Source organism: Cryptomeria japonica, chromosome 8 (assembly GCF_030272615.1).
Source record: "Cryptomeria japonica chromosome 8, Sugi_1.0, whole genome shotgun sequence".
In the NCBI taxonomy this organism is placed as follows: domain Eukaryota; kingdom Viridiplantae; phylum Streptophyta; class Pinopsida; order Cupressales; family Cupressaceae; genus Cryptomeria; species Cryptomeria japonica.
Genome location: NC_081412.1, coordinates 300,468,832 through 300,489,687, shown reverse-complemented (window position 1 = coordinate 300,489,687; position 20,856 = coordinate 300,468,832). Strand labels below are relative to the sequence as shown.

At 37.0% G+C, this 20,856-nt stretch overlaps 1 protein-coding gene across 1 annotated transcript in view; it reads left to right on the top strand.

Moving 5' to 3' along the window:
• Nucleotides 1-230: 230 nt before the first annotated feature.
• The window catches only part of LOC131060549 (uncharacterized), a 57,007-nt gene continuing 36,381 nt past the window's right edge, over nucleotides 231-20,856 (top strand). The window contains exon 1 of the mRNA XM_057993796.2: nucleotides 231-658. Within this exon, the coding sequence (XP_057849779.1) occupies nucleotides 460-658 (199 nt within the window). The 5' untranslated portion in view covers nucleotides 231-459. The remainder of the gene's footprint in view (nucleotides 659-20,856) is intronic.

Here is a 20,856-nt window from a genome sequence, read left to right as displayed (position 1 = left end):
GCTCTCTAAGATACATTCATGTTGAGATAATTATGATACAAAATTCAAACTTTCAACATAATATACTTTAATTCTAATTTTTTAAAATGAGATAGAAATTATGATACATTTAGTACATAAAATACAATATATATATATTTTTTCCATATAATTTAGAATAAAAAATATATTTAGTATATTAAACTTTAATTAAAAATTTAACTATGGAAAATTTCTCTTTTTATCAGCTTGCCCATTGATGGTCTAGTGACTTCTGAAGAAGAGAATGCTCCAATTCAAATCCTGCCGAACGTGGCCATATAAAGAAACCACCGCCAACTACGGGGCCCTAACCGAGAATCTTCCACAGAGTCCTACAACCTTTTTCAAGGCTTGGGGTTGAATTCCATTTTCTTCGGATAATCGAAATCATCGAAAACGGATAAATTGGGTTTTGTTTTGATCAAACCTTCTATTGCAATGGCTCTCGTGCACCCTGTAATGGGATTAAATACTGTAGGACAGAGGTGGCTTCATTTGAGCACGCGTAAAGCTCAATGTCCTCGTCCTCTCATTAATGCCACATTTCATCCTCCTCCTGTGCACAAAGGTCTCAATTCCTTTTCTCCTGCAAGAAGAATAAGAACTGGCACAACAGTAAAGCGGACAGCCGGTAAAGGTAAGACAAACAAACGATTTACCCGTGCTTTTGCAGTGCCAGTTATATTTTGTCACTCGGTCTGCATCTTATACTATCTATCGATTATTCTGTTGGCTTAGTTGTTAGTTGTTTATGCTGCTTTGGTTGACCTGTTTTGATTTCTTCAGTTTAGCTCAGCCAGTTAAAAATTATCATCAGGTGTTTAAAAGGGCTGTTTTTTTGGGAGTGGCTATATTTTGAGTTGCCAACTAGCTATTGGTGCTCATTTAATTGTCAAAGTTAAATGCTTGCATCGAGCATTGTTAGGGTTAGGATTAAGCATATAGGTAGTTTGATACTTAGAATTTACCATGGAAGCGGTACATAATTAAAGCACCAACTGTGCTAATAAGCACATCCCTTTTTTGATACTAATGGAGACAGAAAAGGGATGGGGTTCTGGTATTATATAAATTGTATCCCGCTTCTTCCTTTTATTCCTCTTATGATACAATAGATTTGGGGAAGCATTTCTATTGTTTCACAATCCACCTTTCCATCATTCATCTAAGGTACGGTATGATTTCAGTTATTCCGAGCTCTGTCTGTCCTCCTAAATAATGAAAAAGTCTTCACTTGCTGGAAGGGGGTGAGGTTTGTTCTAGTGTTTCAATTTTGCAACTTATACCGATGGTAAAAAATGTTGTAAATTTATTGTTTCCTTTGAATGACATCAATTTTGACCATGATATTGAGACGAGATGAGAGGTCGGAATTAAATAGATTTCTTAATTGCTTAAAACAGCTGAATTTTACCCGTGTCGACTGTCTAGTATTATTCATGATATTACTTCCTTCACTGCAATGTTGTTAGGGTTAAATCTTAAAAAGATAATTTTTCCTACATTGCCACTAATGATACCGCACATACCTCTTATATCTAGTTTTGACTTGGAGCAATGCCCAAAGATTATTTGAAGAATGCAGAATGAGTGGATGCCAAGGCTGAACTGCTCCAAGCATGCAATATGGACCAGGAAACCTATATCAAGTTACCAGTGATGCAATGTTCATCTCATGTAGATATAATGATGTTGTAATGCGTCTAATTGTATTCTAATGGGTGTCTGTAAATTTGTCAAGAAAACATCGAGGAGAGATTTGTGGGGACATCAACTTAAATGTTAGGTAATCAAAAAAACATTATTTTTTGGTTAAACTTAAATGTTACAACATGCTATGTGTTTGTTTATTATTATTTTAAATTTTTTATTAATATTAATAGCAATGGGTATGAATGTGTTTTTCATTTCAGTCAATATTTCATCATGCCACAACATAAAGACTTTGCATGGGAATATTGTACTCCAGTTCCCCATATGAAAAGGATAAAATGCAATTTTGTAAAGAAGAAAGTGGTGGGGAAATCCACTGTTTCAAATGTCACCTTACAAGGTTGCCAAGACATGAAGTAAAACCTTGCACGAATTTGTGTCCTCAGAATGTGACCAAATAAGCAAGGTTGGCATTGCCTATGTAGAAAATAAGGGAGAAAAGGCTAGAACAATCTTGGGTTCATTGATACGGTCTTCTGGTGAGTGTGATGATGATCATAATGCAATGACCACTTTTGGTGAGGATGAGGACTATCTACTATCAACACCAATGCATGATTCTATTTCTTCTAGTGAGTGCTACAGCGATCATGATGCAACAACCACCTTTGGTGAGGATGAGGAATATCTATTATCAACATTAGGGCATGAATCTATTTCTTTTTGTGATAGCACCTCTTCCATACCTTGTGGTGGTAGCTCATATTGGCCTCTCTTCCACATAGCCACCAAAGAACATTTTCAAAAGATTTAATATTGGTGGTGGAAGGGTGAATGCCTTTTTTGCACCATGCAGCACATCTAGATCCCAACCATCATTGGAGAGCATGGGATGAAGGAAAATTGTTCATGCACATACAAGGAAGACAATATAAATTTTTTGGTATTACTTGAGCATTTCATTCTACATTACTTGATCTTCTTTTTGGAAAGCAATGGTTGATGTTATTGCTATTTTAGGTTCGAGTTTCAAGTCCCCTCATCTAAGATCCTTAGAGTTGACATGTTGACAAAGGTAGTATAGGATTTTACTAAGATGGTCATTGAGTATCACAAGCTATAGAAGATTACAAGCTGTAGTATTATGTTTGATGGGTAGAGTGATAGAAGAAAATGTACATGGATCAACTTTCATTTTGCATCAAAAAATGTCATGATGCTCCTAAAATTTGTAGATGCATTGGATAAAGTGAAATCAGGTCACTTATTGTTTTCACTTTTTGATGAGTCTATGATGGATTTTGGACCAAAAAATGTAGTCCAATTCATTATTGATATTGCAGCAAATTGTAAGCAAACTTCTAATGGAGAGCCCCACATTGTTTTGGAGCCCATGTGTAGTACATTGCATTGATCTAATCCTTGAGGTCATTGGAAAGCTCAGTTGGATTTAATATATAGTGGAGAGGGGGAGATCCATGACCAAATTCATTTATAACCACACTATGATGTTGAGCATGATGAGAAAATTCACTCAGGAAAAGGAACTTTTGAGACCAAGGGTAGCAAATTTTGCCACTAATTTCTTGGCAATTCAGAATATATGCACCCAAAAGATGAACCTCAAACACATGTTTGCTATGTGATATTGCAGGAGTGCTCTTTTATCTGGTTAGATGGAGGGGATCAGCATTCCTTATCTTGTATTTGATGATGCATTTTGGAAAGGTGCAAAAGATATTGTACAAATTTCGAATATCTTTGTCTAAGTGCTAAGATTTGTTGATGGGGGAAAATCCTCCAAGTGTTATCTTTATGAAGCCATAGATAGGGGCAAAGATGGCGATACAATCCAAATCGTGAAATGGTAAGAAGAGATTTATGTTGGTTTGGGAGATCATTAATGCTAGATGGGATTGCTGTAAGATCCTTACCAGAATAATTTGACCAAACTTGGAATTTTCACAATTTTAACACATGGGCATTTCACCAAACACTTTGCATATAACCAGATGCAAGGTATTCCTGAGTGCAAACATTAAGGGTTGCTGCTGCTAGCATTTAAAATAACAAATTCAACATAAAATCATACCATTGTTCATTGAACTCCTTCAGACATTTTGTTAAACAGTTTGCATTCAGCTGATCTGAGTTTTTTTTTCAACTTGTTTGAAGGAACATGGTAAATAGTCATCATAGCATTTTATTCCTAATCTCAAATATTGATTATGTTTCATTTATATGAAATCATTGGATAAAATGGTCAACTAACAACTTTTCTGTACCACTTTATTGCTGTTATAAAAATAATATACTCAGAAATTTCAAATTCCTTACAGCTGAATTGTCTTTATTAAACCATCAATATTCACACACAAAATTGCTGACCTGTATGGTAGAGTAGTAAAAAACCAATCAATAATCTTCTTATATTTTCCTCTTGGCTGTACGGCAGGTTTGAACCTGGTACAGTAGCCTTTTGGCATGGGATGAACAGATTTAAGTGTGGCAGCTCCTTTTTAAGAGGCTGCGATTCCTTGCTGAGAAGCACTCAGGAAATTTAAGGCTTTACAGCCTTAAAAATATGCCAAAAATCATTCTTGCTATCATCTTAAATAGGCACGACTCCGTACGGGGCTTCACTTATGGTACAATTGGGTTAATCTCAGCATGCATAATAGTATATATATATGTATATATATATATATATATATATATATATTTTAAACCATTTTACCATTGCACACATATCATTGTAAATATTTTGATTTATCTTCATTTCACACACAACACTTGGCAAATTTATTTTGCAGGCAAAACTAAATGAATTTGTACCTGATATTCTGGGACCTGTAACCTTCAACAATAACTTTGTTTCTCTATGTACTGTGAAATTTGAATGAATTCACCAAGGATTGGATGGGTGGGTTTCTGTCCACAAAACCAATATTCACCTTAGGGTTTTTATCCTAGACCGAATAGTTGAACAATAGCTTAGACTCCAAAGAGGGTGTCTTCAAAATAAATAACCAAGAATTCATCAAATGAGCTTCCAAAGCTTCCTTATAAAACTCCCTATGGAAATTTCTGGAATACATAATTTAAAATCACTAGTAATTCTGTTTGGTCCATAAAAGTGACCTTATAATATTTTACTTTATTTTTGGCCCCAGGTAAATTCACTTTATAAAAATTAAATATTCAACTCATAAACACAATTGATTTAATATTGCCTGAAAAACATTAATTTAGACAGCTTAATTTAATTAATTGAATTATTTTCTCTCCGAATGCCTAGTCCAAAAGTGGGAAAATTACAATTGCCAAATGCCTTGTCATATCCTTGTAGCCTACTTTTTGAATCCCTCTATCTATCATAGCCCATCATTTATGGAAGATGGACTAGTGAGTGTAGGGTTGTTCAAATACATTTTCACATTCATTCCTCAATGTAGAGGAAAAATGAGCAACCATAGCAGAGCTGCCATTGTACAAGCAAGCAAAGGACTTCCTAGACATATGTGAAGTTGAATCAAGATAGTAATCCTGGGTATTAATTTCTAAATTAATAATTTGCAATCTGATTTATTAGAAATAAAACAAAGTTCAATGGTCAGTCACTTGGTTTTAATAAAATTTTCTTTTGCAACTAACCTAATGTCATTGTAATGGTGGGAATACTTTTGCTACGAGGCCAAATCATTTTGTTGGATGGTGATGCAAATTCTAACCCAACCGTGCAATGTTTTTGGTACATTGTTAATTTGCAATCTGATTTATTAGACATAAAACAAAATTCAATGGTCAATCACTTGGTTATAATAAAATTTTCTTTTGCAACTAATCTAATGTCAGTGCAATGGTGGGAATACTTTTGCTTTGAGGCCAAATCATTTTGTTGGATGGCGATGCAAATTTTAACCCAAACTATGCAATGTTTTTGGTTTTGAGTGTATTTGAGCATATACATTCTAAGAAATGCAATTGGTTTAGCCAAACAATGGATGCATGATTTGGGTTTTGTCTACCACAACTTGTGTCTTTGCTTCAAGAAAATATAAGGTTAGAAAATTTTCAACGATGACTTTCAATAATTTTTTATTTTTTATTTTTGTAATATACACTAGTAGGATGAGAATTTATGCATTCATCATTGCTAATCTCAAGTACTGTTGAAGATGATCAACCAAATGATCTAGATTAGATTGATCTTGAATCTAAAGAGATCACAAATGAGGATTTGGTTATCCTTGATAAGGTTATGGATGATCATGAATGTTCTTGTTGGACAAAATGGCTTCCTTAGAGGCCATTTGAATTTTGTATTACCCAATCTTGTTTTGTATATCAGATATGACTGTTGACTAAGGACTCGACTGTGAGTAACGAGTCTATGACATACTGATACTTGATTAGAATTATAAATGAAGTGTTTGGACTTTGTTTGTCATTCTATGCACTCTATTTGACATGAAATAATATTGCAATTTTCTTTTCCATGTTTTTATGATTATTTAGTGTGTTTTAATTTACCATATTTTTACCTTTTTTCTGTTAGGGTTTAGGCAGATCAGAGCAATAAACAATATTAAATTTAATGCAAAAGAAAAGAGGCAAAAATAACAATTTACAATAATGCAGATTTAATGTGGTTCACCCGATGTGAGCTACATCTATAGAGAAATAGTCATCCACTTTCCTTTTATTATTAAGAGGAGCAAATTACAATCTGTTGTTTTTTCATATTTCACAACCACTTATTTATCAAGCCTTTACGGCGGTTTACAAAGGTCATTTTACATACCAAAACAATAGCCGACTCCTTTATTAAATAATGAGTAATCCTTATATCGGCACTTCCCTGTTAATTGATTTGGGGGAAAATACAGCTGACAAAGTCATCAAAATTTAAGCCCAACAACATGATTCATTGCCACGTACCAACACTCTCCCACTTGGAGATTGATTAGGCTCCACACCAAAACAATCTCCCACTTGGACATTGATCTTGGACGAATATCGCTGCAATTGTAGCTCCCACTAGATTGACGCACTTGGACTTGGTTTGTTTTTCATTTCCACTATTATCATGCTTAAAGGCTGACAAAAATCGATTGAGCAGGGAACTAGTTTGTTTTGAGTTACTGCCTTGGTTAACATATTTGTAGGATTTTGGCTAGTGTGTATCTTTTCCCTCTTCAATTGTCCATCTTTTAAACTGATCGTATGAGCTGTATATGTTTAGTCTTAGAGTGAAGGGCTGAGTTCTTTGCAAGATGAATGGCACTCTGACTATCACTGTACAACCTGCTATTCTCTTGCTGCTTGCCTGATTCCTCCATAAACCTTTGTAACCAAATCATCTCTTTACTAGCCTTTGTAGCAACAACATATTCTGCTTCTATTGTTGAAAGTGCAACAACCTTTTGCAATTGTGAAATCCAACTAACTACTGTTCCACCTACAGTAAAGACATATCCGGTGATGCTCCTGCTATCAATATCATCTACTAAATCTGAATCAACATATCTCCTTGTAGAATAGAATTGGAACTTCCAAGGCATAATATCTGAGTAGTAGCACCTCTCAAACATTTAAGATTCCACTTTATTGCATTTAAATGCTTTTTTCTAGGATTGTTCATATACTTTCTCACAACTCCCATTGCATGTGCAATATCTGGCCTTGTACACACCATGACATACATCAAGCTACCAACTGCTGAAGAGTATGTAACTTTGAACTTGTTGTCCATCTCCTCTTATGTCTTGGGACACATCTGCTTAGTCAATTTAAAATGACTCTGTCATGTCCCCATCTTTGACCTAGAAAACAACAAACAGGTTGTATGATCAATGGTGGCAGTCTTGATCAATCTAAGTAGTTAAGAGTTAGTAAGTAATAAGTGTACATAGTACCAATATTAGGTTGTATATCTTTTGTAAGTAGCACACATTGAGGAGATAATCTTATTCCCATAAGAATTAAGACAAGTAAGATTGATATATTATCCATACATCAAGGCATAACGACTTGCAACCATCCAAGTTCTCATGGTGAAACAACTCTCTCACACATACGAATTCATGACCATTGATCAACTTAACCAATGATAGATGCATAATTTCATGGAGCTTTTCCAAACCCATAGCAAGACAACAGTGGTGCACATCATTGGAAGGTATACATATATCTGTTCATGAAGTAGCCAGGAGGATCTATAAATTGGGCTGGTTCAGATAATGAGAATGGTAACAGAATCATGTAATACATCTACACCGATCTGAGTAAGCAAGTCAGCACAATAATCAGATCTGAAATACATCAGCATACCGTTGCCATATAATCATGATTGAAGGTGGGAATCAGGTTATAGAATACATTCCATGGATGTTCATTGGAGAAGTCACAGATTTGATACGCGTGACACAAATTAATCAACAATGTTAACACAAGGATTAGTTAATCACTAATCGATTGTTAGCTTTGGGATCAGAAGATCGCCATAAGAGGATTATCGACCATAAGGAGAACATACTACCTTGACAATGATTCACAAATGAAGAAAACAACAGTAGTGATTAGTTAACAAAAGTACGCTCAGCAATTGATTAATGACCCCAATTAGTAAGAGGCACGATTTGTATAAGTTATGAAGGGATACGATGACTACACCAAGTGTAAAAGCATGAAGGCATTGATTAATATGGAAATGGTGTGATTAGTAATAATAGCGAAGGGTGACAGATATGAATGGACACGAGACATGTCTCGTCCAAGGCAACTCCTTATTCAAGAATGATGATATAAAAAGGCATTCATTCTCATCGATCAAGGGAGGATACCATCAGATTTTTATTTCTTTTATATCATTCCTTATTGGATCTGCTTTGCATCTGCTCTGTAAGAGGAAGTGCCATTGGCATTATCGGTTGCAAGTAATATCGTGCAAATCATAGATGGCACCAAGGGATTGCAAGTATTAAAGATTGCACATCAGAAACAGCATCAATTATCAAGTTGCAAGCATTCGAATATCAATCTGAAACAGCAACATACCACTTCTAGCAATATCAATATATTTGCATAATCAAATTGATATATTAGATACAGCAAACTCTTGCAGAAAGCAATATAAATCAATTGCATAAATATGTCATTTATATCAGACATAGTATCATCTCTTTATCAATAAGTGATACATAATCTCATTCATAGCATATTTCATATTTGTATATCAGACATTGCTATCAGTTTAGTACCAATCTTGCATAAATTTACATACATAGACAGAAATATCAATTGAGTATTTGTGGACATTCTTTTAATTGAACTTAATTGCAATTATTTGGATAGAGTACAAAGGTTTAAGTTAGGTAATTGTTCCACTTTCCAAGTTAGTCAGCAAGGGGACATTACAGACTGGCAAAGGTGTACTAACTAGTTTTGCATTTTGCATTTGAGATCTTTTCAACACCTTCTCTATGTAATCACTTTGAGACAATGTTAATGTGCGATTTTTCCCATCTCTTGTTGTTTTCATACCAAGGATTTGTTTTTCTGTGTAATATTCCCTATGAAATCTTGCCCAAATTTTTACCTATCCTTTCACAGTAATTTGTCAAACAATTTTTTCATAGCTGAGCTTAAATGGTATTCTTGATTGCAGGCATAGGTGTTTTAGGTTTATATTGATAATGTGCAGGGATGACAATTAAATGATGAATGCAATGCACAGAAAATAATAGCAAATCTCAGCTCAAGAACAATGGTATGAAGAGCTAACCTTCTTGCAAGTAGAAATCTGGAAATTGATAATATATTGCTCAGAACTTCATAAATCAATTTGATACAAGCTGCAGAAATATGGAGATTAACACAACTAACTAGCGATGATCAATCAGCAACTGATCTCAAGAAATATTTGACCCACAACCCTGCTGCTGTGATAAATCTTTCATGCAACAATGACAGTGATATACTTGCAGAAAATAATACTTGCTTGCTGTAATAGAAAATTCTTCTAAATCAAATTGTAATCATTTCAACCTTAAGAAATTTGTCTTTTAAAAAGACTTAACAAATGTGATCAAAGAACATTGAAGTGCATATGCGAAATCTAGGTGATTCTGCCAAATACCAGCTAGGGTGGATACTTTCACCACTGAAATTGATCTTCCCAAGAGGGTTTGCATCCACAAGAGGTCAAGATGTAACAAGTTCCAAGCTCCAGAACCACAAAGGTTTAAATCCAAGAGAAAGGATAAACTCAACATATCCCATTTAGCCTCTCACTGCTCTTTTATAATCTTCTGGGAAACTCTTCAAATTCACCTTTTCAGCTTCCCTTTCTCTTCATATTTCCCTTTCTTTTTAATTTCTTACTTTAGCTTGGGCAATAAAGTGGTCACTTAGGAATTAATGACCATCTTAATTAATTAAAACTTAATTTTAATTATATTTTTAGGCCAGATAAAAGAGGGACATTACAGTCCTCCCTTTCCAAAGATTGCTTGCCCTCAAGCAATCTTGAACTTGCAAGGCAATGCCAGGGTCCCAAAAAAACCTGAAGAATGCTCCAGCAAAAATCTCTTGCTTCAAACCGATGCAACTGAACTCAAAAACATTGCCAAACTCTTTTACATTGTGAAGCAATCCAATGCCATGCCAATCCATTCAACAGAAAGTCGTGGGTCCCAAGGTCTTGGAGATCTATAGTGCCAACTGCTCAAAAGATAGCCTTGCTGAAAACCAGTAAAAGACATCTCTTGAACACCACCTGTAGGAAGAGCAATCCAATACTGTACAAACTCGGTCAACTTCTCAGCAAATTGCTTTTCGAAGAACTCATATATTATTGGAGTAAGTTCACGATAGTCATCAAAAGCCAACTTATTCACAACAACTGCTAAATTGCAGTCCCATGTGAGCCTTGGGTTCTAAGTCAGTCTTAGAAAAAAGTCACCACGCTGATGTGTTCCACTCTAATTATAATAGTCTGACTCATGTGCCCAATCTGCAACCTCGTGTCCTGGAACCCCAAGAAGTACTCAAAATCCAAACTAACATACTTGAAGGGGCTGAAATAAATATTATGAAACAAATCCTGCCTAGGCATCTCAGTGAAGTACATATCTCTGTCAAATGCATTCCTGAGTAATAACAAATGAAATCTTCTCAACCATAGAATAGAAATCTCAACATATTCCCTCAAGATGCCAAAAGGGTTGTTTTGGGTACTCAACTCACCCAACACACCACAATCATCATAGTGTTATTTGTAGATATGAATATCAATACCATGGAGCGTTTGCAGAAATCATTACTCATTGTGGTGGATGCAAAAATCTGAATTGTACTTGAAAAATTTCCCACAATTAGCTGTCATTTAAGCCATCAAAGGCTCAAAATCTATCAACCCATGAACTCTACCAACAAAGCTCAACCATTCAATACTTGATTGCTGGTCAGAAGAGGTAATCTCACTCATCTGTATGTCATGAACAACATTCATGAGAGAATCGATTGGATAGTGGACAACGGTAGCATCACTGGAGTTTGATCCACAACTCCAATCCTGTCTCAATAGCATAGTGTTGGAATAGCATAGTGTTGGATTCTACACCTAGGTCTCATCTCTTATGCTCGACTTCAATTTCATCACTGGAATCAGAAGGAACTCCATCACCCAACTTAAAGAGTGGATTATTATAAGTCACAATAGCATGTACCTCAAACAAAGGATTATCAATAGACTGAAAACAATCCTTAACTCCGAATCATAACAATGTTCTTGCTGGTCCAAACTTCTGTTATGTGATCTTTTGGGACAATGATCCAGATCATAGGTTTCTTGTAGGCTGTCAAGTTCCTAAATCACCTCCTTGATCTCCTGTATCTTTCCTTTGTTCTCTTGCTTTCTAAAATGATTAGTGTCAACAATCTGATTTTCTGCTTCTTTTAGGGCCTTTCAAATATCTATCAATTTACCTTTGTTCTCTTGTATAAATCTAAGGTCTCATTTGCAACCTTAGTAGCTATTATCTCTACCATGGATTACATGCAAGGAAGCTGCCTTGATTTCTTCCATCGTGTTCTTCATTGTTTGCAAATCAGCAAGGGTAGCATTAAGCTCTTTTTGACTTCTTGGTGTGTTTTGGATTAAGCTTGTCATGTCCCCCTAATTAATAATTAACGAGTATATAAGATATATTAATTATTTTATATAAGTATTCCCCATTTATATAAATAATTAATATTTTCAAGACTGTATTTTACTTACATGTAAATCGTAATTGTTCCTAACTATTATGGGATTCTTAACCGATTGTGGATAATAAAAGGAATGAGCAGTACCTGAGAAGATATGTGAGTTTGATTAAAGCTAGACGTGGAGAAGATGACTGTTGATTATCTGCACGATATCAACATATGAAGAAAGAATTCCTTTTGCCGGACAAATACTGGCCTATTGGAATAAAAACGTTGAAACAAGGGGAGGAATATTAAGTGACCATTTGAATAAGATTGCCGAGACGTGTATAATCTACACATTGGTTAGAGGGAATGCTTGGGCATCGGTGTGGATGTGAGCAATACCACGTACAGGTCACGCATCATTCCCGTGTGATGCACTTGAAGAATACGAACACCATTCCGTAGAGTTTTACAAGAGCCCGCCATTCACAGAGCACCGTGTGAGCAGGTCAGGAGAAGGCGGAGGCAGGAATTACGAGATGGAAGTCGGGTTGTATTGGATAAATTGCATCGGATTGCAGGGGAGTCGAGACTTCCACCTGGGGCGTCATGGACATGAAGCACAGTCTGGGAGTATGAAATGGTTCACGTGTTAAGAGGGATTCATCAGCAGTTACCGTTACGAGGGAACCCACCATTGAATGTCCATTCCGTAAGAGTCAATAGAATTGAAGTTCACGACAGAGGCCTCTACGCAGCCAATCAGGGAGAGTACGAAGATGCTACAAGAGGAACATGCTAGCAAATATGACATCAACAATTAACAGGTGCACCTAGCAATACTTAACTAAGTAATATTAAATATAATGTCGGTTCAGTCAATGTAATGCTGAGTTCTGAATGTGTATGATTATTGTTCAATCTAAGCCATGTTGAATTATAGAGTATGAAGGTTAATTGACTTTATACTAGTTCATAGGCACTTCAACGTCCCATTGATTAAATTAATTAGCACCTCACTGCACATCTTGGACGTAAACATTCCATTACAGTTAGATTTCAGTAAGGGATTTTACAGTGGTATCAGAGCTCTTGAATCCTGCCAGTCTGCAGGGTATTGAAATTTCACGAAAAACTATTATACAGTTGATTATGCACCAAGGAAATTATAATTTCCGAAGTACTAGGGCCCGTCAGAACAGGTTTCCAAATTCTCCTTTAGCACAGAATAGTTCATCAATTCCATTTGAAATTGAGGATAGCCACACAGAAACAGACGAGGAATTTATTTTTGAAACCAACATGGGAGACCCGGATAACAATAGGGATTTATTGGCTGCATTAATCAGAAGTCAGCAAGATATGCAGGATAATGTTAATAGAATGACTAACTTGATGACCTAGTTTATGGCTAATAATATTAACCATCACCAAAATAATGGAAGACAAAATAATCAGCATAATGGGGGAAACAATGGGGGTAGAGATGAACAATCAGTTAATAATCAGCCGGAAAGAACAGGAAGAGCAAGACCATTTATGCCTACATTTACTGCTAGAAACCAGCCACCTGAAAATGAACCTACAATAAGAGAAATTCAGGAAGAAATACATCAAGACTGGTTAGGTTCTGGTGAAGAATTCAGATCATCAATGACATTTAGAGAATATTTAGATGTCAGAATAAAACATAGGCCAAGAGGACAGCGAGGAAACAACAGTGAATTACAAAGAAAAATTGGAAAGATGTCCATCCCTTATTTTGATGGCTCAGGTAAGACAACTGCTCGGGCTTGGGTGCAAAAACTAGATACATATTTCCAATTAAACCCTATGATGGAAGAAGAAACAATTAAATATGCTGCATTACATCTTGACGGTGTAGCACATGAATGGTGGCATCATGGACAAATAACTTTGGGCCATAATTTGATAGGCACTTATGTTGAGTTTACTGAGAAACTTATTGATAGGTTTGATTCTAAAGATCCTGAATTACATCTTAAGGAATTGACTCAGCTTAAGCAAATTGGAATTGTTGAACAATATATTTCTGAATTTGAAAAATTGGCTGTCTTAGTGACTGAAATCTCAAAAAGACATAAGATTGTGATATTTATAGATGGATTGTCTGACTCCCTCAAAGGGTGGGTTAAATCCTTAAATCCCCCTACTTTACAAACAGCTGTCAAAAGGGCAAGAGAATTGGAACCATCTTCAAAAGGAAAATATTTTAACAAAGGACCACCTCCTAAACCAGAAAAAGACAAACAACCTTTCAACAAAGATGCTTTCCCTAAAAACAGGCTGGATAAAGAGTAAAGAGAAGAGCTCAGAAGGAAAAATCTATGTTTCAGTTGTAGGGACGCATGGCAGCATGGACGCAGATGTTTAGGGAAAGGGAAAATTCATTATATTGAGGTTATGTCTGATAGTGAGGATGAAGAGAATGTTAATCCTAACATAGAACGAACACCTCTGAATACTGAGATAGAAACAGGTATCAAACAAGGAGAAGGAGTAATAGCATCCATGACGGGAACCCCACATTATAATATTTTCAGAGTTAGAGGAGTTTTGAATGGACAACGTGTAATTGTTATGCTTGATAGTTGTTCTACTCATAATTTTATAGATGCAACGCTTGTAGAAAAACGTGGTTTACAAATAGAAAAACATGAGGGATTTGATGTTAGAGTAGCAGGTGGAACTAATTTGTCTAGCACTCATAAAGTTCCTAAATTGAATATTACTCTTGCCAATTACACTGTTACTGATGATTTCTATGTGATTGATCTGGCTGACACTAATGTTATTTTGGGCATACAGTGGATGGAAACATTAGATGAATATACACAGAGCTTTAAAAGAATGGAATTCTCTTTTAAAATTGATGATAAGAAAGTAGTCCTTCGTGGTATGTCTAACAGTGGGCCCAGGATCGTCAGTGCGAAAAGAATGGAAGCTATTTTCAGACATGGAAATGTAGCATGGTCAGCACAATGTTTAATCTCCAACAAGGTATCAGACTTTGAATCTAAATCTTATCAAGATGATCTATTAACAGTGCTAGATTCACATACATTTGGTTTTCAGTGATATTCCTCCAGGAGTCCCACCAGATAGAGGTTTTGAACATACTATTGAATTAGAAGAAGGTGCTAAACCAGTAATTACTACTCCTTATAGACACCCTAAAACATTCAGGGATGAAATAGAAAAAGCAATTAAGGAGTTATTGGATATGGGGCACATCAGACCTAGTTCTAGTCCTTTTGCATCCTCTGTAGTGTTGGTCAAAAAGAAGGATGGAACTCTTCGAATGTGTATTGATTACTGAGCCCTTAACAAGAAAACAATAAAAAACAGGTATCCGATTCCTCGAATTGATGAATTGTTAGATGAATTACATGGTGCTATCTATTTTTCTAAAATTGATTTGAGATCAGGGTATCATCAGATTAAGTTGAGAGAACAAGACATTCATAAAACTGCTTTCCGTTGTCGTTATGGTCGTTATGAATTCTTGGTTATGCCGTTTGGTCTAACAAATGCTCCGACAACATTTCAGTCTTGTATGAATCGTATCTTTAACAAACAGTTAAGGAAATTTTTGCTAGTATTCTTTGACGATATATTGATTTATAGCAAAACTTGGGAAGAGCATTTGAAACATATTGACATAATTCTTGGAATTATGGAATCACAATCATTGTATGCAAAGGCATCTAAATGTGAATTTGGAATGACTGAAATTTTATATTTAGGACATATGATCAGTGCAATAGGGGTACAGGTTCATCAAGAGAAGATAAGAGCCATTTTGGAGTGGCCACCACCACGGAACCTTACAGAGTTAAGGGGATTCTTTGGTTTATGCAGTTATTACAGGAGATTCGTCAGAGGGTTTTCACAGCTTGGGGCACCCTTGACAGATCTTACCAAAAAGGGGGCATTTAGATGGACTGAGGAAGCTCAACAGGTATTTGAGAAACTTAAAGAGGTAATGAGTTCTTGTCCAGTACTTGCTCTCCCGGATTTTAATCAGCCTTTTGTGTTGGAATGTGATGCTTCTGGTGATGGAATAGGGGCAGTTTTAATGTAGAACAAACACCCTATAGTTTATGAAAGCAGGAAACTTAGTAAACTTGAGAAATTATATTCCATCTATGATAAAGAAATGTTGGCAATCATGCATGCATTGACAAAATTTAGACAGTATTTGGTTGGTAGCAGATTTGTGGTGAAAACTGACCATAACAGTCTGAGGTATTTCTTGGGACAGAAAGATTTAAATGACAGGCAACAAAAGTGGATCAGTAAAATTCAAGCTTATGACTTTGAGATTGAATATGTAAAAGGTAAAAATAATGTTGTTGCTGATGCTTTATCTAGAAGACCTGGAATCAATGCGTTATCTGTCGTAACAGCTGATTGGAAATCTTTATTGCTGGTTGAGTATTCAAAGGATTCTTTTGCATGTGATTTGCTAGATGGTAATGTACAAGATGATAAATATACAGTTGCTAATGATGTTATTTATTACAAGGGCAGGATTTATTTAACACCAAGATCGAAGTTAAAAGAAAAAATTCTCCAATCTATGCATGATATTTCTCTAGCAGGGCATCCCGGATACTTCAAAATGTATCGTCAGATACGAGAACGGTTTACTTGGAAAAGTTTAAAAGACAATGTCCTACCTTATGTAAAGGAATGCACCACCTGTCAGCAAAATAAAGTTGAACAAACATATCCAGCCGGTTTATTACAGCCACTATCTATACCAGATCAGAAATGGGAAAGTATATCCATGGATTTCATCACAGGTTTACCAAAATCCCAAGGTAAAGATTGTATATTTGTTGTGGTTGATAGATTAACTAAATTTGCACACTTCTTTTCTATCACTACGGAATGTACAGCAGTTCAGATTGCATAATTATTCTTCAGAGAGGTTTTCCGATTACATGGTTTACCAAAGACTATAATCAGTGATAGAGATAGTAGATTCTTGAGCATATTTTGGGGGGAACTTTTCAGATTGACAGGTACAGAGTTGAATCATAGCACCAGCTATCATCTGCAAACCGATGGACAGATAGAGATAGTGGACAAATGGATTGAAGGTTATCTTCGTAATTGTGTAGCCGGTCATCAGAAAGCTTGGGTTCGTTGGTTATATTTGGGTGAATATTGTTATAATACTACCTTTCATATGTCAATTGGTATGTCTCCTTTCAAAGCATTATATGGCTATGACGTATCCTCTTTTCTCGACCTTGCTTTTGAACAGAGCAATGTACCTAGAACTCGTGATTGGCTTCAAGAAAGTCATGACGTTTTGTCAGCCCTTAAGGAGAATCTGCAACGTGCACAGAATCAACAGAAAATCTATGCAGATAAAAAGCGAGTTGAACGCCATTTCGAAGTGGGAGACTTGGTATTCTTCAGGTTGCAGCCTTATCGACAATCTTCTCTTAAACGTAGTGGATCTGAAAAACTAAAGCCTCGGTTTTATGGTCCCTATTAGATAGCACGGAAGGTTGGTATAGTCGCGTATGAACTTGATTTGCCAGTCGATAGTAAAATACATAATGTATTTCATGTATCTTGTCCCAAGAAAACCTTGGGACAACAGGTGTCCGTATCTGAGGTTTTACCTCCTTTGAATGATGAAGGGAAGCTCGAAATGGTACTCGAAGTAATTTTGGACACACAGAACAGGCCACTGCGAAATAGAACTATCCGAGAATATCTGATCAAATGGAAAAATCTGCCTCATGATGATGCTACTTGGGAAAATGAATGCGTTTTGGAGTTGCTTGAGGGCAAGCAACATGAGGTAGGGGAGATTGTCATGTCCCCCTAATTAATAATTAACGAGTATATAAGATATATTAATTATTTTATATAAGTATTCCCCATTTATATAAATAATTAATATTTTCAAGAATGTATTTTACTTACATGTAAATCGTAATTGTTCCTAACTATTATGGGATTCTTAACCGATTGTGGATAATAAAAGGAATGAGCAGTACCCGAGAAGATATGCGAGTTTTGATTAAAGCCAGACGTGGAGAAAATGACTGTTGATTATCTGCATGATATCAACATATGAAGAAAGAATTCCTTTTGCCGGACAAATACTGGCCTATTGGAATTAAAACGTTGAAACAAGGGGAGTAATATTAAGGGACCATTTGAATAAGATTGCCGAGACGTGTATAATCTACACATTGGTCAGAGGGAAGGCTTGGGCATCGGTGTAGATGCGAGCAATACCACGTACAGGTCACACATCATTCCCGTGTGACGCACCTGAAGAATACGAACACCATTCCGTAGAGTTTTACAAGAGCCTGTCATTCATAGAGCACCGTGTGAGCAGGTCAGGAGAAGACGGAAGCAGGAATTATGAGACGGAAGTCGGGTTGTATTGGATAAATTGCATCGGATTGCAGGGGAGTCGAGACTTCCACCCTGGGGCATCATGGACATGAAGCACAGTCTGGGAGTATGAAATGGTTCACGTGTTAAGAGGGATTCATCAGCAGTTACCGTTAACGAGGGAACCCACCGTTGAATGTCCATTCCGTAAGAGTCAACAGAATTGAAGTTCACGACAGAGGCCTCTACGCAGCCAATCAGGGAGAGTACGAAGATGCTACAGGAGGAACATGCTAGCAAATATGACATCAACAATTAACAGGTGCACCCAGCAATACTTAACTAAGTAATATTAAATATAATGTCGGTTCAGTCAATGTAATGCTGAGTTCTGAATGTGTATGATTACTGTTCAATCTAAGCCATGTTGAATTACAGAGTATGAAGGTTAATTGGCTTTATACTAGTTCATAGGCACTTCAACGTCCCACTGATTAAATTAATTAGCACCTCACTGCACATCCTGGACGTAAACATTCCATTACAGTTAGATTTCAGTAAGGGATTTTACAAAGCTTTCCACATGCTTGTGTGTGCCATCAACTCTAGACAGTGTTCCACGGGCGTTGGGGACGGGGGGACGGGGGGGACGCGTTTCCGGGACGGGGGGACCAAGGGCCTAAATTTGGGGACGGCGGGGGGACGGCGGCGGGGGGGCGGCGGGGTGGCGGTGCTCATATATATACATATAGTACTTGAAAAACTAGTTTTGAACAGATGTATAACAGTATAAGAATTAGATTTCAAATGAAACTATAGGAAATACCAAGATTACTTAGATTAGTAATACTAATTGCTAAATGCTAAATAAAATTTGACAAATGAAATTGTCAAATTGGAGATTTCTCATTTCTATCATATGAATATTGAAAAAGGAAAACGAAAATACGAATATTTGATGCCATTGCAAAGTCTATAATAATAAAGATGATTACATGATTCATCATTACAATGAGTAGCAAAATACAAATACGTGTAGCAATAGCATTACAAAAGAGACTAGAGTCAAAGACAAAATGACAAAACTCAAAATGTAGCTAATGGAGGCCTCTAATCATCTGTGAACTCCTCCTCACTGGAATTGCTGGACTCTTGAAGATCAAGGTCCCTCAAGCTCACACCAACTAGCCCTGTATTTGAAGTGGTAGGATCATCCTCATCAATCTGTGAAGGCTCCTCTGGCTCTACATCCCATCGTGCCGCTGGACTCTCCTTGTACATGAGTGTCTTGCGGTCTATGAGACGCAAAGCACTGTGTACAACCACAAGCTTCTCTGCTCTCTTAGAGGTAAGTCTGTTCCTCTTAAGAGAGTGGATGAAGCTATATGTAGACCAGTTCCTCTTAGCAGTTGAAGAACTGGAAACCTGGGATAGCAAACGGATGGCTAGAGTGGTGGTCAAAGATTTCGGGCCATGACAAGTCCACCACAAAAGTGGGTCCTCCCGTGCCATAGTGTCTATATCCATCTTTGCCGCATCTGAATAACCTCTAAGAGTGGCAAATCTTCCCCACTCGGTGCGCATTGTGCCGGCATCTCTGGAATCAAACATCTTCTCTATGCACCTAAAGAAACCCGCCTTCACCTCATCATCCTCAATCGGTGTCATTCTACCCGGTCTAGCCTTGTACCACTTAGGATTCAAGGCAAAGGCAGCCATATGCAAAGGAGTGTTCAACTTGTCCCATCTACTCTGAATGATAGGCCGGATTTGCTCATTGTAGAATGCTAGAGAGGGGTCCTTCACTCGCACAGCCACCCTCATCTGGTCAAGCATAGAGTCAATGCACTCATACACCTCTCCAAGGTTAGGTGCATCCCCATCCCCATATCTGATCACCTGGAATACTGGAGAAATGATGGAGACAATGTATTTCGCATCAGTCCAAAACACATCACTCTTCACTATCTCCTTCACCCTTCTCCCCTGCTCTGTCTTGGCCTCAACCCACCTATTCCACTCATTAGTCATAACCATGAGTTACAATAACTCTTGCAACTCAATCATTCTCTCCAAGAGAATGAAATAGGATGCATATCTAGTCTCAACTGGTTTCAAGAACTCCTCCTTTGCGAAGGTCCTGAAGAGTGCATGTGAAGTGTGGTGGTTGCAGATAAACATCTGCACATCTCTCGCATCGGTGACCACTCCTCTAATCCAGTCAATCTTCCCCATGTCCTTGAGTGCATTGTTCATGGCATGCACACAACATGGGGTCCACCAAATGTGTCTATAGGCTGCCTCAACGAGTCTCCCTGCTGCTCTACACACATAGGCTGCATCTGTCACTACTTGGACCACATTTTGTGGCCCAACCTCCTCAATAGCCTCCCTGAGGACCTGAAACTGGAAATCAACATCTTTACGATGCTCTGTACAATCAACTGCTCTAAGGAAGTATGGGGCCTCTGCACATGTGACCATGACGTTGATGAGTGGACGATGGCTAATGTTCGTCCACCCATCCATAACTATGCCGCACCCCGATGCCACCCAACATGCCTTCATCTTCTCCATCAAAATATTGATCTT